Source organism: Sylvia atricapilla, chromosome 12 (genome assembly GCF_009819655.1).
Source record: "Sylvia atricapilla isolate bSylAtr1 chromosome 12, bSylAtr1.pri, whole genome shotgun sequence".
Classification (NCBI taxonomy): domain Eukaryota; kingdom Metazoa; phylum Chordata; class Aves; order Passeriformes; family Sylviidae; genus Sylvia; species Sylvia atricapilla.
The window spans coordinates 20,069,468-20,096,699 of record NC_089151.1 but is presented as its reverse complement, the minus strand read 5'-3'; the positions used below and the strand labels follow the sequence as shown (position 1 = coordinate 20,096,699).

Genomic DNA, 27,232 nt, shown 5'->3' with positions numbered 1-27,232 from the left:
TGCTTGATTGATGTTATTATTTTAGTAAAATATATATAAAGAGGCTGTAACAGACAGACTAGTTGATGTGACCACTCAGAACTAGTGAAAGTATGTTTATTACTGACACATTTTACCAAGTACTGAAATTTTGTGCTCTGAGGTATCACTTGTGACAAAGATTCAGCACAACTGTGGCACACAGTCTGGACAAGGCACTGTAAATACAAGCACTGATACAACTTTCTGTCTTGCAGTGATGTGACAAACAGCTGGTCTGGTACACAGGGAGACTCTGCCAGCTCAAGTGATGAGACCTCCTCAGCTAACGGAGACAGTTTGTTCTCCATGTTCTCAGGGCCAGACCTTGTTGCTGCTGTGAAGCAGAGGAGGTGAGCAAAATCAACAGAAATAGACCACTTTGTAAGATTCCTTTTGTTTATATGTAATTTCATTTGAGGAGCCAGATGAAGGACGTTCCTGCCAATGACACAAGTGTCCCCCAACATGGATTTGTGTACTATACTGATGATGTGGACTGGGGCCTCCCAGACTGAGTTGTATTAGCAGCTTTGTCCCTGTACAAACCAGCCCCTGTGCAAACAGCCAGCAGTTCAGTGAGGGTCAGTATGGCTAGAAAAGATCTGATGCTTTCCCTCTTCCATTGAGTGTCCTTTTGGATGCCGCTTCCCGGGGCTTTATGAGCTCCTCTCTGGTTTTGTAGAGTGCGTGGCTGCAGCTGGGCCGTGCCTGCCGTGGTGTTCGGGTGCTCGTGCCATTTCTGGCCTCACTGCAGCCCGTGGCCCTGGGGAGAAGGTGCTGTTAACTTGGGGTGGCCTTGTCTCACCTTGGCTGCTGCTGCTGTTCCTTGAGTGGGAAATACACCAAGCCTGCTCAGTCCTCTTTCTCTCACATAGCAAGAGGAGGCCAAATTGCCTTCGTGAGTGATTTCAGTATGGAAGAACTAAGCCAGGATTTTCAGCTACCAGCAGTCCACTTCTATCAGTGGTGTGAATTACAGCAATTCTGTTTTTCTCAAGGACTGGAGGCTCGGTGTCTTTGGAGCCTTAGTGATTCCACAGCAGAGGGTAGTTAGAACAATAGTAATAAAAGGCACAAGATGAAGCATGAATATCAACCCAGTTCCAATCTGGACTGTTCTCTCAAACTACTTCTAAGTATTTTCTAATAATTAAATAAGTGGCCAGGTATTCTGGCTTTGTTTACAGTCACTGAGTAATCTGGAGTCAATAAATAGATACAAGATTGTCTGTCTGCTTTTTGGTGAATGAAAAAAAGTCAGTGCCAGTTTCTCACAGATTCTACCTGGATAGCTGCTTTTGTATGCATTATCAGAAAGGAATAAGAATAGCTCTTTTCTGAATCTTTTCACTTAGCCAAAGCTTTATAGGGGAGGCAACAAAAACTGAGCTTCAATGAATGTTAAATTGAAATTAATAGGAAAGAGTCACAGAAAAAGTAGTAATTACATGTATTTTTTTAAAAAAGCAGCAGGGAATACAACACGTAAGGGTGACTTAACATGCCAAGCCAATAGATAGCTGGAGATTGATCATGGAGCAAGAAGAAAAGCCTGTGGTTTATGCAGTGCTCTAAAGAGCAGAAGAAAATTTCCAAAGGGGGTGCTTCATTGACCAAAACCCTCAGCTGAAGCAACAGTACTAGTGTCTCCTGTTACTTGTAGGAAGAACAGTGTTCTATAGGTGAAGTCCTGACCACACCAGAGCTAAAGCTGGGCAGTAAGAAGAGCTAGAAGGGTTGAGTGTGCTAAAGCTGACCTCCAAAGGGCTGCTTACCCATGGGAGCCTGATTGGAGCGTGCTGATGGGGTCTTTTATAAAAAAAGACAAAATAGAAGATTCTGCTTTAATTTAAACCCATGTCCTTAATTGCTCCCCCTAAAAAAAACCCCACAACAAACAAACAACAAAGCCAGCCAAAAAAAAAACCACACCCCAACAAAAAGAACCCAAATGCCCCAACTAACCAAATAAAACAAAAACCAAAATAAACAAACAAAACCAAAACACCGAAGAAAATAATCTTACAGAATGCACGTGTGGTCAAGGACTTCTATTTGATAACAAAGTGTTAGGTCACAAATTTAAACTCAAGGTAGAACATTTTTCTTCAGTAAAACTGCTGCACTTCAGCAGAGGTTTCACTTGCTCAACTGTTCTTTTGTGTTACCTGGGAGGCTATTTCACAAAAGATATTTTAAAACCCCAAAGAAACCCAGCCACAAGAGCAGGTAGCAAAAGAAAAACCGCAATTTCTGGCAGATTTCTTGAAAGTGGGCAAAAGTCTATCCCAGCTTCTTTTCACCTCTCCAGAGTTTTGAAGCTGTAGCTCCAAGAACTACTGCACTGTCAAGTCCCTGACAGTTTCTTTTGCTTTTACCTGTACTGAACAAAAAAATACATGAAATCAGATGTTTCCGAAAACACATGCACTGAAAACAGTACTGTGGGCTGCCTGATCTGTGCCAGTGGCAGATTCATGAGGATGACTCATTTAAAACCAAAAAGTAAATGTCTCTCTGTTTCTGGGCAGAAAACACAGCAGTGGTGAGCAGGAACCTAGCACGCTGCCATCGCCTCCTCTTCTCTCTGCAGCAGATGACCGCAGTCAGGTGAGCTCAGCGTGGCTTTGCTTAGTCTTCTCCCGCTGCCATTTGGGGGTAGGTCTACGTGAGGCAGTCAAGTGGAAAAGCATCTGCATCTCCAGATTGCTTACTTCAGTGAAAACCTAAACCATCTGCACTCAAGTAGCATGAGATGCTTTTGCCAAAGTCATCAAGCTTAATATATTAAAATTGGAAGTCACTTACTTTTTCCCTTTTAGTGGGGCCACTATGTGTCAAGCTGAAGTAAATGTTTAATGGGCAGGTATTTTAAGAATTGATAGCGCTATATGTATGCATCAATTTGGCTTTCAAATAAAAGCTAATCTTGTGAAAATATCTCGAGGTGATAAGGTGACATGTTAAGTATTGTCTCAAGAAAGCAGCGTTCTGTTGTTAAACCAACCCCCCCCTCAACTGATTGTGTTTTCTCAGGATAACAAGACCAAAACGTGGCCTCCCAAGGCCCCGTGGCAGCACACGTCCTCTGTGCCAAGCACGCTGCCCAGCCAGAGCACGTCCCTGTACCCCATGAGCGGCCCCGTGAGCCAGTGGAGCGACACCATGCAGATGCTGCAGTCGCCCATGTGGGCCAGTGACTGTGCCCCGGCAGCCGGCATCTCCTCCAGCTTCGCCTTCGCGCAGCAGCAGCAGCAATCCCAGCCGGCGTCCCAGCACAAACAGATCAACAAGGGCTTTAAATCCTTTCCAGTAAAGCACGAACGCAGACCCTCCTACCTGCACCAGTACTAACTGCTTTTCATACTGGAAAACGCAGCACAGGGCCAAATGACAATGACGTTGTTTTGATTCACAGTGCTGTGTTGGCTATCTCCTGTTTCTCTCTTGACGTGGGACTGAGGGGGTTGGGGTGAGATAGACAGACTCTCGGATTCTGAGTTACAGTGCTGAGCAAATATGGCCAATATGTTTGGTGTACCTGAAACAGCCCAAAACTGTGATGTAGAAATGCTTTTAAAAATGCATAATTGCCTTTACTTTCGAGACATTTTTTTTTTCTAAAAAGAACTGCTGAAGGACTACCATACAAGAAACACTGTATTTTATAGCTATTTTTCATATAGATTTATAGTTAAAACATCTTACTGAAACACATTGAATATGTTGAAGCAAATATATAGTGGTCCCTTTGCTCAACACTGTTTGTGTTTAAATTTATAAAGAACAAGCTGTAGAGCCTTTGTATTCTCCATTACAGCCTGTGGGCAGCTTTTTTAAAACGAAGTGCAACAGCAGCTTTTCCTGTGCCACACAAGCAAGTTCATTTAGGGACTGCTGCAGAAACAGTTGCAAAACTGAATTTTGTGGCAGTTTCCTTACTCTAGGTGAAGATCAGCAGAACCACTCAGCCTTGAGTCACCAAGGAGCTGCTTGACATAGATGGCACCCGTGTGGGCAGTGGGACCCTGGCTGTCACACACCCGTGTGGGCAGTGGGACCCTGGCTGTCACACACCCGTGTGGGCAGTGGGACCCTGGTTCTCACACCCGTGTGGGCAGTGGGACCCTGGCTGTCACACACCCGTGTGGGCAGTGGGACCCTGGCTGTCACACACCCGTGTGGGCAGTGGGACCCTGGTTCTCACACAAACTGTGTCCTATGGCTGTCTTTGGCCAAAGGCATTATCCACACAGTTGCTCCTGCGGTGTGTGAAAGCAAAGCCTGAGAGACTACCTGCATTTATTTAAAGTCTTATTTCAGATGCTACAGTTGATTAAAAATTGTGAGCTGGCTCAGAAGATACAAAAACTGAAACGTGGGGTAGCAGTTAGTTAAAAGAACATTATTTTTTTTAAAAGGATAAAGTAATTATTTGCAGTCAATATGTGCCATTAAGTGAACCTGTGGAATTAGGAATAATCTTCCAACCAAAGTGGATTGGGATGAGTGACTGGTGCTTACAAATTGAAGAACATTGGTAAATATATGTATACCTATCCCACTGTATATGAATTGAGATTACAGAAGATTCTTTATATAGTTAGAGCTTATTTAAATTTTCATATTTCATCTTTGAAAGAGTCTAAAAACCACAATATTTTCTGGTATAAGAGTTTTGACAGTATTAATCTTATTTTTGTATTTTTCTTAAGTCATATCATTCTAATATGTTAACTACTAGTAAAATGGGTTATTAGTTCTAACTACATAATTTTTCAATGAAGATAAAGCACATTTTTTGGTTTTGGTTTTACAAACTAAGTACATCTATATCTAAAGATACCAAAAAATAAATACGTTATATATATATATATATATATATATAAAAGTAAAAAGTATACACAACACTAAAACTATTAAACATTTGGGTATTTAAAACCCATTCACCTTTTTTGTTTGTATGGTGACGGGCTCTATTTGCAGGCCCAGATTGTTACCTTTTGTGCTGTTTGAGGATGCCAATGTTGCCTGTATTTATGATATTGTCACCATGTTTTCTGAAACTTCATACTTACCATGTTTACAAAGATTTGTTTGCTGTACATAGACTTTTTACAGTAATGTGCTTTGCACAATCAGTGTGGCTTCTGTCTGTAAATTGTTAATGGTCTGTACTACTATAATTTTGAAAACCCTCCACTGAAAATGTTAGTGGTTATTTAACTTCATGACTGGTTTCAAGTTTCCTAAATCTTGTTGTTTAGATCTAATATTAAATCCTAAATTTGGTTGTACTTACTTGGTTATTCATACTAAGACCAAAATGGAAGTTAATGAAAACAACTTAATTTTGAACTTTTTTCCTAACAAGTGCCAAAATGATAGCTATAGTTTTTGCAGTTTATTCATAATTACAAATGCTGGCAAGTTTCTGGACCTACATAAGTGAATTGTGAAAACAAAGAAAGTTTGTCTGCATTTTGACCATGTGGGTGCTACTCTGTCCTTTGCTTCCGATTGTTCTGAACACTGGTAATTTTAAGAATTGTTGCACTTGGCAAATGAGTCTTGCCCTTAAACTTCACTTACACTGCCAAGTGCAAGGGTTTGGTGCTTAGTAAACTTACCCTTATTGCAGTGCTTCTTGTGAATAGCTAACGCTTCTGAACTGGAACTGTACAGTTTGTATTTTAAAGCTTCTGTAAAAGTAAACTATTTGCTTTATTAAAGACATACATTTAATAGGTCATACCTGTTTAAAATATGCACCTTGCTGAAAATGAGCAGCACCTTAAACTGTAACTTCGGTTTGTAAACAAAGATCTTATTTCATTAACATGGGATTATTTAACAGTTTGAAAATTGTCAACTGCCTACTTACTGACTCTATGATATAAAAATGAACTTTATGCACAGTCCAATTTTTAAAACAGCTTTCTCAAGTGATGACGCAGAAGAATATGGTACAGACAATGCCTCAGCAGGGTCTTTGAACCAGCAGTGCAGGTGAACATTGCCAAAATCATGTCACTTGAATTTTTAGGAATTACAGAGTAAATAACTTTGATGGCAGTAAGCAAAATGTAAACTGTTCCTCTCCCTGCTGTGATCAAAGCTGTTAGGTTAGTGTGTGTTAATTGTGGCACTGGAATGCCATGTGCAGGATGTGCAGAGCTGCTTTCTTCCTTCCTGGATAGGAGCACACGAGCCTGCAGCTGGCCAGCAGTGCTGACAGTACCCATGAAGCACAGGAACCCATTCTAAATATGCAAGAACTGATTTGTTTACAGAGCATTTCAAGCACGGAGAAAAAGCCTTAATAAACTTGGGCAAAAGCTTGCTAAAATAATGGCTTGGTTTCTCCCTTGCACGTAATTGCTGAGTGGTGCAGCAATCCCACCAGTCCTAGGAAAGTTAACATTTCTGTTTGTCTAAATCACATTGCTGCTCCTTTGTTAGTGTATTATATTAATTCAAAATGTACTACAATTCACAAAGAACATCTTCAGTTTATTTAGCACAATTGTTCTGATACAGGATACAAATGAGTCTGCTGCATTTATGTAAGGAACACATGCCTGACTTTGTCATGCTGGTTGTAGAAGTCACCTACCATAACATTTACCATGTTATTACAGAACCTCACTCATGATACAGGCTCTGGGCCCTATAGTGCAGTTCTGACAACCAGGCTGTTCACAGAATACACTGAATTGAGTTTTTCAGCAGAAAAAGGGAATGTGGTAATTATTGTTCTTAAGCTGTGTTAGTAACAGGGGAAAAGCTGGCCTAATACTGCACTGAAAACTACATTTGCATTTTAAACACATCACTTTTTACCTGCTATTTTCAAACTCACACCTTCTTGGCTCTCAAAGTGAGACTCTAAACTATTTCTACAGCCTCTGAAAGCAGCACTGTTCACGTCCAGGTCTTGCAGTCAGTCTGCAGGCTTCTGCGTGCTGGGTGGAGTGGCATCAGCAATTGTAGCTAAATAAATGAGGTTTCTGTGCAGGATATGCTGGTACCTAGGAGAGGAGGAAACACAGGATCTGGGAGATGTTCTTTCCTAGACAATTACCCATACTCGTACTCGTGTACTCTGATCAGTATTTGCAGTTAGAGGGAAAAAATAGCAAACTAGAATAATAAGGGAAACTTATCGTGTTCTTCTTATTCTGAATCCCAGTACAACTCACTGAACTGCACTCGGTAGCCGAGTATATGCTACTACCCAGCTTGGACGGGGAGTAGGACATTGAGCCCGTAACCCTGAAAGCCACAGAGCAGGAGAGGGCAGAGCTGCCTGTCGGGCTGGTCTTGAGCAGCTGCAGAGGCTCCCCCGCAGGTTTGGAGCGGCAGACCCGCCGTCTGGCTGCCCTGCTGTGACAGCGCCCGCTGTGCCACACACAGGCAGGGAAGGCAGCGCGGGCGTCACCGAACACCGAGCAAACACCCTGACCAAGGCGGCAGGGTCACTCCGTGCTTTACACGTCTGTAAATGATTTTGGAGAAACTCCTTTCTAAGGCCAGGCGCACTTTGCTCTTAGGGGCAGGAAAGCTCTGGGAGCTCGAGCGGCGTTTCACTCCCGCTCCCGCCAGCCGGGCCGCCGGCGCTCCGCCCTGCCCACGCACGTCGCTCACTTACTCCACGCAGTCGCTGGCGCGGCCCTTGCTCTGGTACTCCACGATGCACCGGATCAGCTGGTCGTTCTCCTCCAGCAGCTGCGGCAAAGAGCGCCGTCACCGCCCGCCGCGGCCTCCGCCCGCCGCGGCCGGCTGTGCCCCAGGCGGGGCGGCAGGGCCCGCGTCCCCGTCCGTCTCAGCCCCGGCCCCGTCCCGTCGCAGCCCCGGCCCCGAGTGGCTCACCCGCTGCAGCGTGTCCTGGTTCACCTCCGCCTTCCCGCGCAGCCGCTCGGGCACGAAGGCCACGGACATGGCGGCTCCCGGCTGAGGGGCCGGCGCCCCGCCCCCGGGCCGCGCATGCGCGCCGGGAACGGCCCCAGCCCCGCCCGCCCCGCCCGCAACAAAGCACCGCCGCCGTGCCGCTTGTACTGAACAGTTTATTCTGGTTTAAAATAAAAAAACAGAAAGCCTGGGCGGCCGGGGCGGGGCGACAGAGGGTTTGCCGCCGCCCGCGGCTCCCGGCCCGGCTATTTACAGCTGGAACACCTCAGACAGTAAAGAGTTATTGCAACAGGACAGCACTCGCCTCTACGGTCAAAAATCTCAACAGGTGTTCAGAATCATGACTTGTGGATCCCAAAAGGCAGTTGTTAAACATGCAAAAACATTACTAAACAATATTATCTAACTTCTACAGCTGTCAAATACTTGACCTTAATAAGGAAACCAATTACAAAATACTTCCTTGTAGTGCTATACAAAAGTTATAAAATTAAGATTCTATCAACCACTTTTAAATATTCCAATTTTTCAACAGTGCAGTTCTCCACATCTTCATCACCACTAAACATTTTGAAGTTAAAAAAAAAAAATCAGCAAATTAGATCAAAGTGATGTAATCTTTGGATCCCTTTATTCCTGTGGCCTTCATACACATACACAGACACAAATGACCAGGTTTCTATTTCAGCATATCAGAAAGTTGCAACTAGTTATCCAGAATTGGCAAAAAGTCCGTACTGTCATTTGTGACTTTGTGGTCTTTGAGACTCTGGTTCTATGTCTCCAAGCTACTGTCTATCAAAATGCAAACAACTTCAAACACTAAGAATTCTTTAAATTGCTCATGTCTACAGGTATTACAACAAAGGTAACGTTTCAAGAATTGACAAATGGAGACAGACTTTTATCCCAGGCATTCCAGGAGAATCACCAACTCGTGTGCCTGGTCCATTATTAAAAAAAGTTAGTATTTTTCACTAAGTAAAATTAACTGCAAATCTTGACATATGAAAATTCCTTTTCTCCTTTTTTTGAAAATACCTCCTTAACTTGGTCAAATCCTGTGATATGCCAGAAACTACAAATTCTTGCAAGAGCAGTGAAGCGTGTATCCAGTTTCGTGTAATGGAAGAACATTTTCAAAACTTCATTATAGTCCAAATATAAAATCAAACATTTAAGCTTGAAAAGCCGCTAAAGAAAAAAAACCCCAACTAATTCAGTGTTCTTCAGCATATCAACTTTCTGCAATAACAGTATGTTTACCGACTTAAAAATGTTTATTCTTTAAAAAATTAGTTGCTTTTTATACAGCTATACAAAGTTTGTAATGTTTCTTTGGCAATGGGATATAATGGAATTTTACAACTATATAAAAACTTTCCTTTGCCTAAGAAACAGTATTTACTGTGTGTACATATCTGACTGACAAAGCAAGTTTTCTACTGTCCAGCACCCTAGTTGATACAAGAACAACTACCTCAAAAGGGATTTTACAGGATTTCCAAAAAACAACCTTCGGTGGGTCAAAACACTCACAGTATCGACGGCCTTCTGCATACCATTGTCCTTACAACTTGAAGCAATTATCAAATACAGTTTAGTAATAAGAAAAATCCTTTCAGTGATGAAAAAATACTTAAACTCCATCGAAGTACTGCTTATAATTAACTATACATAAGAAATTACTTATCCTTCTGTCTCAAATATATTTAATGCTTACTGCTTTCAAAGATGGCCATTTCTCAAAAGTAACTGCATTACACCCCTTTGAAATTAAATAGTTAAATCCCAGTGCTGGTGACAAGTATACAGCAAATTAACTTCATTCTTTGCAGAGATCAAAACTAATTCTCTGATTCAAGAAGATCTAGACGTTCACCTGGTTTCAGCTTTCTTGTAGACTACGCAGCAACTTTGTTGTCTTTCTAGAAGGAAAAAAATGTAGTGTTAAAATTAATTTTGCAAAACAAACCCTACAAACTAGTCTGGGCAACAGCCCTGGGAGCAGTTGTGCTGTGCTGGCTATTCCACATGTCCTGCAGCAGAAAGGAGACCTTCAGAGGAGATGAGGTTGGCATCTGCTCATAGTCCCTCAGTCTGGCACTGAGTAGAGCAGCTCATCATCCCAAACGCAAGCACAGCACAAATCCTCAGCCCTTACACCATCTCCTACTCAACTGAAAGGCAGCAAAACGCTGGTTCAGAAATTCAAATTGTTAATGTTCAATCCCTCATTTCCATTCACGTTCAGCTACCCAAAGTCCCTTGAAGTCACAGGACCAACTGTTGTAAACTAATCAAGGAACAGCTGAGGGATGTCTCACAACAGAGAAATGTGCTGTGATGAACCCCCCCCTTTTTTTAATTAAAAATATTAGAATTCCTATTAAAAAAATCAGAGATTCTTGTTTGCAAAACATTAACTGCTCATGCAGTAAACTAGCAGTTGTTATTCTGTCCCAGTCAGAACTGTAAAAGCCTGGTTTATCTGAACCAATACGGATAGTTGTCTTTGTTATTGATTCTAACCAGTACACCCGTCTATAGGATTTGTGCCAACTCATTCACAAAGAATTCAAAATATTGTTGCACGCTGGAAGCATGTTAAATTATTCCTTCTCATTTCTTATATTTTTTCAATCATTCTTTATATTTTTTCAATATTGCTTGGAAAAATGCTTGCAATTTACATTTCTAACGCTTGCATTCAATCTGTAGAACTTTTTACCCCTTCTTTTTCTTCTCCTCCTCAATACCAGCTATCAAATAGCTACTCAGGGCATGTGATAAAAGGCCACCTTTACTTTTGGTTGGTAGCAAAATGATGCTATGTAACTAAAACTTCAGCATTAATGGACTTTCAAAAAAGTAGCTGAGCGTTCCCGCGAAACAGCGCTCACGAAGTTCCAGCGCAACATCAAATGCGGAAGCAGGAGCTGTGGAGTCTCCTCTCCCAGAGCGGGGGTGCGGTCAGTAGCAGGAAGCACACGTTACCCTGTACTCGAAGTCGGCGAACTCGCGGCCGCCGCGGCCCCCTCGGAAGGCTCCGCGGAAGCCGCGCGGGGTGGTGAAGGCGCCCCTGCCGCCGCCCCGGCCGCGGCCCCCGCGGAAGCCGATGACGCCCCGGCCCCTGAAGCCGCCGCGGCCGCGGTTGGGGCGCAGGGGGATGCCGAAGGTCTCGGCGTTCAGCCGCCGCTCCTCAGCCCAGGTGGGTCGCCGCTCCCTGCAGCACAGAACCAACACCCATCGCTGTGAAACGCTCGGGAGCGAAGGGACAGGGGCCGGGAAGCCCCGGGAACGAAAAATGATACGTGAATCACATGGTGAATCTCCACAGGATCCCTTTCACAAGAACCCAGTGTCTGCCACGGTTCACTGGACTCATCAAGAAGGAATATGTTACAGAGCCGTTAATCAGATATTAATAATGCTCTAAGAGCTTGCCATATTGAAGAGCACACTCTGTATCCTCTGCACACAGTATCATTTAAATCAAGAAACAGTTTACAGTTACAAATGCTATTTTATCCGGCTGCCAGTACAACCAACAACTATCTCTCCCCCTCCTACAAGTCAAAATAGGTCAGCAATCCACATCATCATGTCTAATAAAAAGGCAGCAGCAAAAGATAAGCTTTAATTTTCCTGAAATGTTAACTGCCCATTTGAACAACAGTACTGGCCGAGACAGTTATGTAATCTGCTTAGAAACCATTACCCAAAGCAGGGTCATAATTGATTTAACTAAAGTGTTAATTTAGGAGCAAAGCAAAACAAACAACCTCCCCCCAGCTTAGTAAATCTGGAAAGGAGATTCTAGAGCCTGTGAATTAAGTTCAAAAAGCATGGCTATAAAACATCTTAAAATACCCTCCTGTGAACATATTGCACTTGCCTACAAAGAAATTTTGTGCTTCTTATTCCTGTTTTATTTTCGCCAGCTGCAGGTGGAAAAAAAAGCTCTAATGACCTTTGGTTCAGAGTTGATTGTAGTGAGTAGCACTGACAGTACCATAAGATATAAACATGCATTAAGCAGACTAACAGGCCATACCTATTGTCATCACAGGAAATGTTATCAAAGAAGGATTTGGTTTTGTCATAGTAGCAATTGGGTCCAAGTGGATCCTCCTCATCTGCATTCCCTTCACTGTTTTGGGTATCAACACCTGAGTCACCTTTGTCTTCTCCATTTACAGGCTTCTCTGGTTTCTCAAGTTTATCTTCTAGAAAATAAAAAGTAAACAGGAGCCTAAAAAACCCAGCACTGTTAACTTAGTCCCAGTCAGAGGGGAACTTTATTGAACACTACAAAAATATTTTAATGTGGAAGTCAAGTAAGTTGACGTGTAAATTAGGATGTAATGCTGCTACTGTCTGGAGGTTTCTGTGCTTCCTGCAGGTTTAATTAACAAAAAACCCTGTGGCAGAATGGATTTGATAGGAAATTTTCTCCCCTCTTTAGCTACCTCCTTTCCGGGCTTAAGAGTGAATCCTCCGAAAAGCCATCCCATGATTTTGTTCATCCCTGTTGTCCTCCTTCTTTGTCTTCTGGTTTTGCTGTTATCTCCTTTGAGACACAGGGCCAGCATTCTGACTTTACCATGTACTCATTTCCTAATAATGCCTCAAGTTCAACCTACTGTTTTGACTGCTACTGAACACAAAGCTGACAGTTCAACACCAGCAGCTATTACTACCTTCAAATTCACTCCTAAATGTCTACAGCTTCAATCTCACAATGCCATGCATGAACTTCAGGTAACCAGCTCAACCACACACAAGAATTACCACACTCACAGACATTCCCATAGCTATTTATGGTTAGCTTTCCCTTTGCTCTTTATTATTCTGAAAAAAAAACCAGTATCAACAGCAAATCATCAACTCACTGAAAATGATCCAGAAAAATAGGCAAGCACACAGTACAGCTCTTACAGGACTCAATGGGTGTTTTTACTCTATGAAATCTGACCATTTATTCCCACCTTTTGTTTCCCATCTTTTAGGCAATCATTCACTGAAATAGGGAATTCACTATATTAACCTGCAACAATTTTGTCCAAAAATAGTAGCAGCAGTGTAACAAACAGGTGGCTGGTCACAAGAGAATGAGGTAATCAAAACAGAAGCCTGCTAGAAAAGAAGTGCTGGCAGCATGGTTTCTAACCACTCCTGTGTTCCTCTGGAAAAGGATAAAAACAAGGAAATGCTAGAAACTTTCAAATAAACTCTCCTGCATACTCTCAGTGAAGTCCTGATCCCAAATTCCTTTGCTTTTGTCTACAATTGACATCATAATTTTGGTCTAATAATTGAAAGCCTAAAACATGGATTTTCTTTTATTGCATCCTTTCCAGAACTTCAAAGTAACAAACATTATTGGGACTTCTGGTTAAGTGATCTGCATTTTTAACAGAGACTTGTTAGAACTTCACAGATGAGATCTGCTAGTTAAAATTCATTAAAAGCTCAAACACTGACCCAAGTATTTAATTAACATGTGATCCCAGTTTACTTATTAATTTGTTTTTAATTTTAATGACTGCAAACAAGACTGAGTACTCTATGCCTTGTAAGAGTTGTTCTCCAAGGTAGGATCAAAACAGCAAGACACAGTTTTTCCATGCTCAAATCTAAATCAAACATTGGTTTACCTTTTAATTTGAGTTTATTATGAAATTCTCTATCAATTTCCTCCTTATTGAATTGTGCATTTGCACTTTCAAAGTCAAAGTCCTTCTCAAACTTCATTGGACCATCCCTCCTAATACCAAATCTTCCTCGGCCCCCTCTGTGACCTCCACGGCCTCTCCGTGCTGCAGGTGCACCTGGAACTGAAAAGAGGGAAATTCTGTTTGGTTTTGCTTTGTGGATTTGCTTTCTCTGAGGGTGGTGGAGGGTGCTTTGTTTTTTGGTTTGCTTTCTCATTCCTGGGGTAACAGGTTGGGACTGCAGAAGGGCAGGAAGAGAATGTCTGTTGTTTTAAGTCCCATCAGAGCAGCTTGTAATTTGTAAATTCACTTACAGTAAGGATGGCAGTGACACAGAAAGCAAAAGAGGTACTAAATTTGTGTGTTAAAAAACTCTCTAGAAGTCATTAAAAGCTTTGGGAAGAGTTAAAATATTAGTGGGTTTTCAGCCAAGTATTTTTCTAGAAAGGCTTTTATTTCATGCTATTATATTTATAAATCCTTGAATGTCCTTGATTTACATTTTTATTTAAACTGATTGCTCAGTATAAAGCAACAAAAAGAGATATTTCTCTTTAATGTTGACTTCATTTGCTTGTGTTCTTCTGCTCAATGCCAAGTTGCTACTCTCTTCATAGCAAAATGTGAAAGAATTTATGTATTTTAGCAAATTTTAGAAAAACTTATTGGTCTGAAAGCAACGATAGCTATTTCTCAAAACATCATTTACCAATTTGTCGTTTGTTTTCATTTCTGAGTTCATTTTCTGATCTTGAAACCTTGTGTGCTTCAGCTAAAGTTGGAAATAAAAACATGATTTGTTTATCCAATTAGGTATTTTTGATCATACTTTTGTATATATAGTTCAGATTTTAAAAAATTCCAAACCTATAAATGTAAACCACATGTTTAAATCATAAAAGAAAAAAAGTAATTTAGAATATATGCTTAAATTTAAAAAGAAATATGTATCTAATCCAGGTCTCTGCTGGCCAGCCTACCAGTAACAGGCAGCAGGAAAATTCCTATGTGTTACCCTTTAAAAGGGCACTTTGTATGTGTATGGAAGGAATCAAACTGTATGAAAACTCTCCAGAGCTACCTCGTCTGTGCTCTTGGTTCTCTAGGGATTTTTGGCTTGCAGACACCAAAGGTCTGGTTTGCACAGGACTTCTCCTCCCAACTGGTGCTGGCGTGGGCAGGTGGGCTGAAGCTGTTTGTACAGCTTGTTCCATGGTGGGGCTCCTTCTCAAATGGTCCATCTGAGGGCTTGAACGACCTAGGGAGAAAATAAAACAAAACCACACCCACTGGGTTATTTCTCATCTACAAAGGTGAGTTACTGGAGTAACTGGTCTCAACCAATCTAGACTGACAAGTTTATCTGCCCAAGCAGTCAAGACAGCAGAGTAAAAAAAAAAAAAAAAAATTCTGCACCACTGGATCAACTAATTCAGAATAAAGGCTATTTAGGAATATCCCTTCCCTCAGTCTAAATGGAAACAATGGGTAGGACACCCAGTCCATACAGACTCATTACTGATGTACATTTAGCTGTGGAATCTTTGGCATTGCCTGGAGGGGCTGCTCGCCAAGGCACTGTGAGGCTGCTCGGGCCCTGCTGCAGGACAGGACACGGCGGGCTGGGCACAGGGAAGGAGCTGTGGGAGCTGCCCACAGCACTGCTCACACACCAGGGCTGGAGGCAGCAGCACCTTCAGAACGGAGCCACTGACCCAGCCAGACAAGCTGACAACATCAAATACATAAATCTACTAAGAAATTAGAATAGGCCTCAAGTCCCAGTAAGCTAAAGAACAAGGTTCTATCTCATTACAAAACTAACAAAAAATAAACCAAACCCACAAAACCCCATGGAACAATAAATCCAACCATCCCACACCTGCAATCTACAAAGACAAAACATATTTCTAAAAGCAAACACGTTCATAAAAAAAACTGTTGGTGCCCCACAGGAAATGTGGCAGAATGTATGTTCACCTGGAGCTTACATCATACATACTCATAAATGTCCACGAAACATACAGGCTTTAACTGCAGAAAACCAAACTACTATTTCAACAGAGAAATGCTTAGCATACTTTTGCCCCTTGAATTAATCCAACAAAGTAGCACCTATTTTTGGCAACCCATTCATCTAGTCCTAGAAACACTCTTAATGGGTATACAAATCTCAGCTGGCATTTAGGGAAAATACCTAAAGTATACACCTAAAGTTTGCTATAAGTGTTTTGCCTTTTAACATGACTGCCTAATTTAAAAACAGCATTAGGAATATATCTCAGCACACACTTAGACAGCAAGGAAGAGTGGAAGAGCAGGAAATAATGGGGTTTGGGTTTCTAAGGAGCAATGCTAATATTTGCATGAAGGGTGAAGGTGAAGGTGCTCAATGTTTAGTTTCTTTTTTCTCTGCCATTCAAATATAATTCAGAATCTCATTTTTCCCAATATTACATAAACTATCCATACAGCCCCTGTTACTATTAAGCCGACTTAAAAGTCATTTCATCATCTCTATTGGAAATCAGGACTGCTGTTAATATCATCTATGTAACTATACATGAACAGAAGAACTACAGTTCGGAATAAAGATTTTAAAACTTTAAGCTGAAGGAATTCCCATTTCTACCAGTATGAAGTACCTGCAGTTCTGTCACATTATCAATAAAACTAAATACTAAATTTCCACATGTAGCTGTTTGCTAACATTATTTCACTTAATTAAGTCCCACTTTCTAAGTGCCTTTCCACAGGTGCCTTAAGGGTAACAATAACTGTGTTACTACCTACAGCACTCCAAGATGCAGAGAAAGCACATTTAAAGAGCAAACACAAAGCCTCTCAGTGTTTCCTGGGTTTAATACCAAGTTTTCAAGAGACAATTCAGCTGTTTGGGTGGCATTTCTGGCAACCACCAAAATCACACAGACACAATTGGTCAAAAAAAGACTGAAGTCACGAAAAAAGATTTTACCTTGAGACATCTGTGTTTTTAGTGATCTTGCATCCGTTGTAAATGCAGAACCAACTGCAGTGTTTTGGGACATGCTAGCACTGCCTGAAGAGTCTGTTGCAAAAGATGTTAAAGAACCTCCTGCTTTGAAAGAAATAATATAGTTGTAAAATCTGGTTCAGACTTCTTTTTTTAAATTTAGCACTAAATTACTAGTGGAGCTTAATTAGGCAGTTTTTCTACAGTACACGTAACTCTGCCCTTCCCATACACTCTTAGTTTAATCTAACAGATGCACACACATAAGCTGGTAAGACTTGATCAAATATCTTGATATTTTAATCTAAAATGAAAAATAAAAGAGCACTTCTAACTTCACCATCACAAGTATGAACAAAACACAGCAATCTCACGGATTGATATATGTTATTGGTATACATTTCCACTTAAGATCCTTTCAGCAAAAATAAGACTGCCACATCTTATTAATTGATATCAAATTAGAGCTAATTCTACAGCCTTCCTTTAGCATGGCTAACATTTTCAGTACCAGGAGTAACACTGCTGCCAGAACAGTTATGAGCCTGTAAGTTCCTATGAGAAAAACTAAACTGTGAAATAAACTCTCAGGGAGGAAGGAAGGTTGCTTGGCGAGTCTCAGAGAGAATGTGCAGGATAAAGGAGCAACTAGCCCATGCAGCTCACAAATACTTCCAGCATCTGCTTCCCACAGCCAACACCTCACGAGCAGCTGGAGGATTTCTGAATAATGAATAACATGGCTGCTGAATAATCCAAATCCTTAGTTAAGGCACACAGCACCCGGTCAACCCAACAGCACAGTTATGGGGCTTCTCTGGAGGGGCTGCCTCTACCACTTGTGAAATACAACAAATATCTGTCCCGCTTAGATAGGTGTTTAGTTCTCCATCATAATTGTCATGAATTAGGATGCAAAGACTACAAGAACTCTCTGCTTTTGAGCTAAACTGCAGAACTAACGGAGCTGGAAGACTTTGAATCTGCCTTAGCATAAGGCACTGATGCAATTCTAAGCAGAGGTTACTGTCTGTGCACACACAGAGCTTCACTCCCAGGAAAACACCTACCAACTCCCACAGCGCCGAACTGCTGCCCCACCAGCGGGCTCGGGCTGAACTGACTGTACGCAGGCATCCTGCCAAAAGGACCATAGGACCCCACAGACTGGAATGAAGATGTAGTCGAAGATCCTAGTGAAGACTAAAGACAAAACACACAACACACTAGCAAAAATTCATATTTACACAAAAATTAGGAAATAGTTCTGTGAGGCAAGAAATGTAGAAACTCTAAAACAAACATTTTCACCGTTATGTACAGCTTAGAAAGCACTTTTACCCTTCCACCACCACAGACCTGTGGAAACAGTACCACAAAATTTTGCAATCTTTTCCCTATAACCTCAGACACCGGACTCTCTCATCCAACACACACACATAAGCTTTGTTGGCAAATTTAGAAAGCGTCCTGTCTTTTTCCTTGAAGTTTCAAACCCCACAGGTACAATAAGACACCCAAGCATACTGGAGGAGGCTGGGGTTATCACTATTATTGGGGTTCACAGTAATGCAACTTCACCACTCTTGACCACAACTGACAGAAGGAATTGCACCAAATTCAAAAAACGTCCTTGGAGAAATGCAAGGGCACCTTGTAAGGAAGTTCAAGAACTTTATCCTACAGAATAGATAGAGCAGTAGAATCTTATTACATGGAATTATCAATCTCCATTTGAGGCAGGAGATTTCCTCTTGCTCTCAGGGATGATTTTAAGATACCCCATAAGCACCATCAAAAAGCCAACAAATTTCTGAGAAAACTATTTATCAGTCTATTTACTACAAAATGACAGACTAATTAAATCTGAAGGCTTCAAGCTGTAAGTTGTTTTCCCCTCAGAAACAAAGTATTCACTATTCAAATAGATGCCTTATAGTATGAGACCTGTTTAAAAACACATAGCTAGATGAAACACTTCAAAGTCATCGTTAGCAAAAAATGCTGAACATTAAAACAAAAATAAAACAAACAAGCAAACAAAACCACTAATGATATGGAGATATTTCAGCATCTACTCTGATTTATACCAAGTTGGGTCTTCCCAAGAGCTATGTGTCCTCCTAAGCCAAGTCCCTTTCAAAAAAGGCATCAAGACCTACAAAATCCTAAGCTGGTTTTGAAAAGACAGCAGCTTTGGTATGCAGTGCACTGTGCCAGAGGTAGATTTCAACCTTCATTTTCAGAGCTAAATGACTGTGAAAGGGGAAAATCCTTCCAGAGTTCTTTACATTGGGTTGTGAACCTTCCAGTGATAAACACTTCACTTTTTTAACACCCAGCTAGAGAGCAGTTAACCTAGCAAGTTACCTCTTCGGCAACAACGATTTCAGAGTCTGTTCTGACTCACCTGAACAATGGCAGGGTCCTGTGGCAAGGAGCACTGAGGCTTTGGTGGCTCACAGACAGTCAGGTCTTTGATGTCGCTGCCCCGGAATATGATGTACTCGAAGACCTCATCGCGCGGCGGGATGGGCCTGTCCGTCGGCCTGTCCTCTGTGCCAAAGGAGCGAACTGCAAACGTGCCAAGGGACAGAGACAATGAAACGTCCCGCATTCAACAAAAGGGGTTCACGCATACTCCACAGACCAACAGCTTTAATAAAAAGAGTAAAGCTCCATTAAGAAAAACCCCTTATCGAATAACCATCATATTCCTTATCATTATCCACTCTCCTCAGACAAACAAGTAATTTTAGATAAAAAAATCTGAGTTAAAACCCAAGCTGAAAGACTGAGATGTCACTTATGCTATCAATCACATGTTGAACATTTCAACTTTATTGTGAGGGGAAGGGGAAGCAGCAAGGCAGGTTTTCTGGCTGGTAAGTCAATCCTACAAATCAAGGAATAAATGAGTTTACATACTTCATATTCTGTATTTGCAAAACAGGAAAAAAACATGCTAATACTACTAGAATCTGGAATATCAGAAATTATTAAACATGATTGTCTCAGGAGATTTAAAATGTAATAAAACAAGAATTCTGTGGTATGTATATACAATTTTGACTAAGCGAAATACATTCTTCTTGCTGGTGTAAGGTATCATATGATCTCTGTCAAATTAAGCAAACTCACTGGAGCATAGCTATCTTCCTGGTGTGTACCATACCAAGACATTAAATTCCACAGATGAATTCCAAGAGCTTTCTGACTGCACAGCAACGAAGCCATCAAGCTCTTCCTTTTGCACTACGTATAATCACTACCACTGTACATGGATAACACCACTTTGCTGTCACTGCCCTCTCAGAAACTTTTCCCCACCCTTAGACTGACGAGCCTGGGTGAGCATCAAATGAAACAAACAAATAACTGAAGAAGAGATTTGTCTCCAAGGGCTAGTTTTGTAAGCAAAATCTAAACAATGGGTTGAAACCAGAGAGGGGAAAAACTAAACCCCCAAAATCATGACAGTCACATTCAATCACAATCTCATCAGCTTGCAGCAGCTTTAACAATCCCTCATCACTGTTTTTGCTCCAGCCTTTTAGAAAGAGTCTGCTTTTCAAGGCACAGGTTATGCTGAGAAAAAAAAAAAATCTGTATTTTGCTTTAATTTACCAGAATTAGATTTCCCTGCATTTTCAGATGCATCAACATTTTGGAGACATCATTAGGCACTTATTTGCGGCCATAGAATCATTAGTCAAGAAAAGCAGAGTCTCCCGTAGAGATGTATTAAGTGATACTGAGTCATTTCTCAGGCTGCACCAGCCATCTTCCATCACTGCTGCTTCTTGTGATACTGCATAAACAGAGCTTAACAGTCAGGTATTAACATCTTTTTAAGCAGCATAATTCAGGGGTAAAGAGATCATGTCCATGCTACAAAGAAAAATAACATTAAGTGTTTACAATTATTTTGTTCATGTATCATCTAGTGAGCTGACTTTCATTATCTTTTCTGTTTCTGTCCAGCTGAAAGTCTGCCCTGAGTGGTACTACAAAGTGTGAGCAATGTGAAAAGGCACACACTGTTCAGTTACTGTCAGTCCTTGTTAGAAGAGGAATCTCTCTTCTTTTCCTCTACAGAAAAAAGTGTCTGGAGCTTAAGAATTTGCAGAAATTAACTCAAATGCACAGTAGCTTAATAACATTACCAATGGGTCATGTGCATTCCTGTAATTCATTCCATTACTTTTTATCCACCAGGCTTTTCTATTCCACTATCTTGACCATGGACATACCCTCACTTTGTGGCCACTTTATCACATAACTAATAAATTATCTTGGACTTTCATTGCATCATTTGACCTGCTGCCTTGGTAAGTAAAACCAAAGTTGATTTTGTGCTGCTTCTCTCTGTCCCACACTGAAATGGTTTCTCTAGTAGCCATTTTGTCTACAAAGGTGCACAAAAATGGCCAGAGTGTGATCAGTAAGTTACCAAAGCATTTTACTTTGTAGCTAAAGTGAAGAAACTTCTCTAGAGCAACACCATAGAGAAAGGGTAGTAAGTTAGACGGTTGCAACTTGCTTTTACATGGAAATAAAAATCTGATGCACAGTGAAAGAAATATACTTTGAAAGTATTTCTCTTAAGTCAGAGCTACACTGCACAGGTAAGACTTGAATATTAATGCTAATGTCCCATGACACATACAGGAACAGTTCTAACACCTGGCAATCCTCTTCTCCATTCTAAACCAATCAAAAAAAATAAAAAGGGAACCAACCACCAGACTTCAATCTACTGATATGCTGAAAGAAGTAAAGGCATTTCAGTGTATGTTAAAAAACATCTTTCTCCAAACCACGAAATTACCATAACATCAAAAGGAAGTTTTTCAATGCCAAAATTTAGAATTCACCTTTAAAAGATTCAACTGTCTATGCAGCTAACTCAAGACACTGATACGGTTGCCAGTGGTTTAGCAATAAAACACATCAAGACTTGCTACGTAAAGTTTGACTCTTCCTTTACTTCTCCCCTGCCCCAAATCAAACTGGTTTTATCACCTTCTGCAAGATACAAACACAATTTCACCCAATGAAGATTTGCTCTGCTGGAGAGGGGTAAGCAAACTTCCTGATTTGCAGTTCAGACTTGTCCTCTCAGCACAAGCAACCAAAATAACCACCCCAAGTCCAATTTCCCTTTAAAGCAGGAACCAGAACTGCTTGTGTGGAGCCCTTAGGAAGGGTTACTTAATGAGTCCACCCCAGGTCCTTCAGAGTAGTATTAAGAGTACTGAAAGTTACTTTTTGTATTCTGCAAAAGCATACCTATCTTTACAGTTTCTGTTTTCTTCACTCAGATTAAGATTTAACACAATCTGAGCTCATGAAAGTAAGAAGTCTAGTATTAGAAGCGGCCAGTGTAACAGGATTTTAGAAAGAAATAGCTTTTGCCATGTCTTCTCTTACTCAGAAATACTAAGTTGCCAGAGAATCAAAAGCTCGAGGTATTGGAGCAGCAGCAGGCTCAGAGCTCTATCCACATCTGTCCCTTGGGGAATTTCCTCAGACTACCTCCTTCCTCCAGAACAAGGTGCAGTGGTTCACATACAGCAAAATACTGAAGAGTGAGAGGAGATGAAAATAAGCACATCAAAGACAATCTTACAACTGCGGTAAATCTAATTAATCTTACCTTGTTGATTTCAGGATTTTTTCTTTTGTTTTTGAAAGACCTACACTGGCTTAAGATTTGCAAACAACAGGACAAACAGTACATGTTAAAAGCAAACAGATTTTGTCAGCGTAAATACGCACAATTAAGTAGCTGGCTAAAATAACTTACTCCCTTGAGCCTACATATATACACCAACTTCTTATTAAAGTGCTGTGAGCAAAGTTTTGTAGAGATTTTGACTGTGATATTACCACTATAGGATATTATAACATATTATACTACTGTAGCATTCAACGGCAACATTGCAACTCTCCCTGTCAGTTATGGATAGGATTACTTGTTGATTACCACAGGGAATCCAAGCAGAATGTTAATGAGAAGTGAAGCTGTTGACTCCGTTAGCCAGAGGACTCTGTTCCCCTAACCCTGAGTTACTGCAAACAGGTAGCTCAGTCTGTGCACAGCACTGACACTCCCCTCACTCCCTGGGGAGCAAACCACACAGAAACCAGCTCTTCCCTGAGACCACCACAAGCCAACGAGTCATTCCCATGGCCACTTCTCCCGAAACACCACAACCCTTTCACTGCAGACATGCTCTGAAACCTGCACACCACCCCGAGCTGGTGCCAGGCTCATTCCTCCAGAACACGGAGCTCAGCCTGCATTCCCCAGCCGGCAGGGAGATGGAGGAGGGCAGTAGCCAGGAGGGGCTTTGACAAGAGGAATTTTTCTGCTGTGATATATTGTGCACGGGTTTGGTTTGGCACACATGCCCTAACCTTCAAGACATGCAAAGAGCATGTTACCTAACTGAACTAAAAAATACTTAAATTAAAAAATGACAGAAATTTAACCCTTTCCTGCTCCTGCCCCTGAATGAGCCCATGCCTTCACAAAATCTTAACTTTCCTCTGTCTGCACTTTCTGAGGTTTTTCACCTGCAATTAGTGTTCTGTAGAAGTCTAAAAGGGAAGTTTTCCTTTTCATCCCTTTTCTTACCACGGACAACACTATCACAGCTGCCTGAAAATGCCAGAAGTTTAACTACTGCTGAAAATTACCCAAAGCTGTGTAACTAATATCTATCAATTATAATGGTTCCAAATGCAACTTTCAATGGTCCAAGAGTTGCTAAGCGAGAAATGATGCATTATAGCAGAGACAATACATAATTTTGCTTCTTATACTCACATACCTAAGGATGAAGGAACAAAGCTTTTTCTGACACAACATGGTTGTTCTTACACAGTTTACCTGCATTAAAAACAACTCTCTCTAAATCAGTGCCTTGAAATAGAAAAGCACTATGCGGAACTAATATGAAAGATCACATCTCCTTTTTAATGCCACAGCATTTCAGATCAAGAACTGTGAGTATTCTGTAAATTCCCCAGGTAGAGCAGCAATTATTTTCCAGCAAGAAAACGAACAAAGGCTTGCAAACTCCTCTTAAATTGCTTGGGCGTAATGATGTTATAAAAATTAATAATGAATTTTTAAAAACCTAAGTGTTAACTAGAACCATGAACTAGAAGGACATTTCAAGTTATTTTGAGTTTTGACAATAGGAGTGAGTGGGTGTCGGTTCCAAACACTGCCTCTGGAAAGCTGCTGATCCAAAGAAAACCTGTGCACCACTAACATTTAAGAACCTTAAATGTCTGCACAGCTTGCTTAGTGTTTGGAACCCACTATGGACGGGTGTCCCCCCCGTTATTTAAATAACTATACACTTACACACTTTGGGAAAGGATACATTACTTCACCATATCAGACTCCAGCTTAGGTTAAAAATGGTTTGCTCAATATTTAACAGTTCCTGTCTTTCTCTAATTGCGAGGTAGAGGCCACGAGTTTTGCTGAGTGAAAAGATCACAACGCTGTAAACAAAATGCTGATTAGAGAACCAGAGCAGATTGCCCCCAGTAGGGGAAGAGTGCAGTCTGTGCTGGCAACCCAAAAAACTTCTTCCTGTCTGAAACCCCAGACAATTCACAACAAATGAAGGCATTCCACAAATACAACTTTGACTTTGGTTTAGCCCATACAAATCCTATGGTTGGCCAAATCTGTAGTTATTTGAGAACAGACTCTACCTCTACTTCTGCACTTCATGTCACCATTTCAGTAACCTCAATTAGAATATGAATAATGATAAAGTGCCCTGTGTTCAATTCAGGGAACAGTCCTGTCACACAGACAACACAGCTGAGTAATCGAAAGCATCAAGTCTTTTGGGTTTGTTTTTTGGTTTTGTTTTTTTTTTTTTTTTTCTTTTTTTCTCTCTCTGGCAAAAAGAAATTCTATTTGTGGTCAAGATTCACACTAAACAGTTCTGGTTTGACTTCCAGACTCAGCACAAGAGGAAGAGGTCACTATTACCTGATCAACATAATTACAGCTAGAGTACAAGTTGTGCTTCTTTCACAAACAGAGCTGGCCAATAACTAAGCACTTGCCCCCTTCCATTTACACTGCCATATACATCCAATGGCCTAAGCCTGCAGAAACTTGTAGACTCTCGAGAGGTGCATTCTGTTCATGAGCATGAATGCTCTACAGTCTAACATGGTTGTTATCAGCCCCAGATTCATCTCAAGACTTTTGGTTCCATGGAGCCTAGAAATACTGGTTTATTCTCTTCTGAATCATAAAAACGTATTACAAAACACACATTCTTCAGCTAACTCAGCCAAGTTTTATTAAAGTCAATTCAGTGGTTTAGATTTACATTTCTGAGGAGAGCTATGAGAAGAAAGTAGATTAGACTTGTAACTGCAGTTTGATCCTAAATATGTACACTTTGGCAGATACAACCACAACACGACTTAACCACTACTGAGAAGTCATGCAACACTGGCTCAGTCAGCACTAAATCAGTAATTCTGGACAAGACTATCACAAGGTCCTTAAGGATAGGATTCTATGTGCTTTTGCACAAACCTTAACAATCACAGCATGCAACTGGAATTTCTGAACATTTATTTCTGATCACAGTATCCAGCTTTTATTCATATAAACCAAAACCAGCTGTCCTTTCCAAGTAGATAATGCAACTCCAGCCAGGCAATTTACCCTAAAGGCAACTTCAGAAAGAAGTAAAAATCACATAATGAAAGCTAACTGCCCCGAACTTTGCAAGCCTGGGACCAAACCACCGTAAGGCGTTTCAAAGGCCCTGTATCACAATTTACAAAACAGAGTAGCCCATTTCTTAAACAATAACGGAGAGCTGTTGTTTGCTGTTGTTGTGGAGGAGGGAAGGCCTTAAAGTGACCCAGCGCACAAACAAGGATTCCCACAAAGGGCAGCGAAAGCGAACGCGCTCACGGTACGGCCGAGCAGCCGCGGCTGTGCCTTTCCTATCGGCCAGGAACGGAGCTCTGGAATCCTCTCTGTCCCGAGTATTTCACCGAAACACGGAGCACTTTTCCCTCTTACCTAAAGGCTGCACAGACTCTCTGCTTTTACACATACATTCAGATTACGTAGCAACACTTTGCAAATGCAAGAAGTGTAAAGGAAAAAAAATGCTGAGTTTTGCAAAGTCTATTATAAAGAGGCTATTAGAAGTTCTGACTTAACGTTTTACGTTGAAAATGAATCATCATGCATGAGAAACACTGAAGTCCTTCGGATGGTCAGTTTTAAAAAAAATCTTCTTTTTCTATCAAATCTCGGTAAACGTTTCTAACTTTCTTAAACATTCACGCAGATCCCTTCTTTCTTTCGATATATACATGTGTATATCTATCTATCTCCTGACGAGTAACATTCTCATACCATTTCGAACTACTCTCTGCCATATACCTCCAAAATTAACACCTTACGTTCGGCTTTTGTCGGTAATCCAGCACTCAGGATCCCTTCAGACCCGAGCTCTCTGCCGTCCTAAAACGCAGAGCAATCCAGTCATACACAGCCCTACACCCTGAAGGTCTGGAATTCTTATCGATGCAAAGAAAACCTCTTTCTAGACTCCCCCTCCTACTCCCTTTCACGCACTAGCTTTGGACCGCTTCCACCGCCACGGGTTTCGTACTTGCACTCTACTAGGAACACCTCTGAGCACTCCCTGGCGGGGCACCGCTCCCGGCTCCCCTCTGCGAGGGTCTCTCCCCGGGGCGGGCGGGGGGAACCGGGGCCGCGGGGCCTCGCAGCGCGGCCGCGCCGCCGCTCCCACAGCCAAACCCTGTCCCGCTTCCACCTCCCCCGCGGCCGGCCCGCCGGAAGGACGGCGGGACGAGGCGGGCTCCGACCGAGCCCCGCCGGGCCCCCGCAGGCTGCAGGCCGCCCGCCGGGCCTCCTCAGCGCCCGGAGAGCGCCGCGGCGGCCGGTCCTCGCCGGATCCCGGTCCCGCGGCCTCGATCCCGTCCCGCGGCCGCGCTCCCCTCCCGCCCCTCCCCGAGCGCCGCCGGGCCCGCTCCTCCGGCCGGCCGCATCCTTACCCTTGGCCAGCGCCACCGTGGAGTTCTCGGTGTCGATGGTGTACAGGATCCCCTCATAGCGGATCTCAGCCTTGGAGATGAGGCTGATCTTGCTCCCGATGTAGGGCGTCCCCCCGCTCATGGCGCTGCTTCTCGGTCAGGGACACCCCTTCGCCGCTGCCAAGGGCTCCTTAAGCCAGGCACAAGCAACCAAGCAAGCCCGACCCTGAGTCGCAGTAGGCGGTGTCCTCCTGCCGCCCCGAGCCGCCGCTCCCCGCACAGCGGAGCCCTCGGCACAACCCTCAGCGGAGCGCTCAACACGGCCCGCGCCCCGCGGCTCCCAACATGGCCGCCGCCTTCATCTTCCCTCACGGCGCCCCCCCCGCCCGGCCCGCCAGGTGCATGCCGGGAGCGCGGCTGCTCTCGCGAGAGCTTCGGCGACGGCGCCGAGTTGGGGGTGGGAACGTTGCGGAACCGCGTCGGGTTCGCGCGCGACGGCGGAAACAGAGCGCGGAGC

The 27,232-nt window shown here is 42.3% G+C and overlaps 3 protein-coding genes across 9 annotated transcripts in view; 1 reads left to right on the top strand and 2 right to left on the bottom strand.

The window, feature by feature from the left end:
* GARRE1 (granule associated Rac and RHOG effector 1) overlaps nucleotides 1–5,773 on the top strand; it is a 59,208-nt gene extending 53,435 nt beyond the window's left edge. For both annotated transcript variants that reach the window (XM_066327985.1, XM_066327986.1), the window contains exons 12-14: nucleotides 237–371; nucleotides 2,553–2,631; nucleotides 3,058–5,773. In XM_066327985.1, coding sequence (XP_066184082.1) covers nucleotides 237–371; nucleotides 2,553–2,631; nucleotides 3,058–3,375 — 532 coding nt within the window. In that variant the 3' untranslated portion in view covers nucleotides 3,376–5,773. The remainder of the gene's footprint in view (nucleotides 1–236; nucleotides 372–2,552; nucleotides 2,632–3,057) is intronic.
* On the bottom strand, nucleotides 80–8,017 carry SS18L2 (SS18 like 2). 4 transcript variants are annotated; one of them, XR_010744560.1, is made up of 4 exons: nucleotides 7,894–8,017; nucleotides 7,673–7,749; nucleotides 6,865–7,052; nucleotides 80–846 (listed from the first exon to the last, which is right to left on the bottom strand). XR_010744560.1 is itself a non-coding variant. In XM_066328000.1 (3 exons), exons 1-3 carry the CDS (start codon nucleotides 7,960–7,962, stop codon nucleotides 6,965–6,967), a joined length of 234 nt encoding a protein of 77 aa, XP_066184097.1. In that variant the 5' UTR covers nucleotides 7,963–8,017; the 3' UTR covers nucleotides 6,514–6,964. The 4 variants fall into 4 exon arrangements, 1 of the variants encoding a protein (XP_066184097.1); XR_010744558.1 differs by lacking the exon at nucleotides 80–846 and adding an exon at nucleotides 2,058–2,404; XR_010744559.1 differs by lacking the exon at nucleotides 80–846 and adding an exon at nucleotides 2,058–2,399.
* Nucleotides 6,514–27,111, bottom strand: LSM14A (LSM14A mRNA processing body assembly factor). Of its 3 annotated transcripts, none has more exons than XM_066327989.1 (11): nucleotides 26,737–27,111; nucleotides 19,055–19,218; nucleotides 17,715–17,847; nucleotides 16,627–16,749; nucleotides 14,731–14,907; nucleotides 14,359–14,421; nucleotides 13,593–13,772; nucleotides 11,990–12,161; nucleotides 10,930–11,158; nucleotides 7,894–9,860; nucleotides 6,514–7,052 (listed from the first exon to the last, which is right to left on the bottom strand). In XM_066327989.1, the coding sequence occupies exons 1-10, from the start codon at nucleotides 26,855–26,857 to the stop codon at nucleotides 9,837–9,839; spliced, it is 1,386 nt and encodes a 461-aa protein (XP_066184086.1). In that variant the 5' UTR covers nucleotides 26,858–27,111; the 3' UTR covers nucleotides 6,514–7,052; nucleotides 7,894–9,836. The 3 variants fall into 3 exon arrangements, with proteins under 3 accessions (XP_066184086.1, XP_066184087.1, XP_066184088.1); XM_066327990.1 differs by having other exon boundaries at nucleotides 16,627–16,746; XM_066327991.1 differs by lacking the exon at nucleotides 14,359–14,421.
* Between the last annotated feature and the right edge of the window lie 121 nt (nucleotides 27,112–27,232).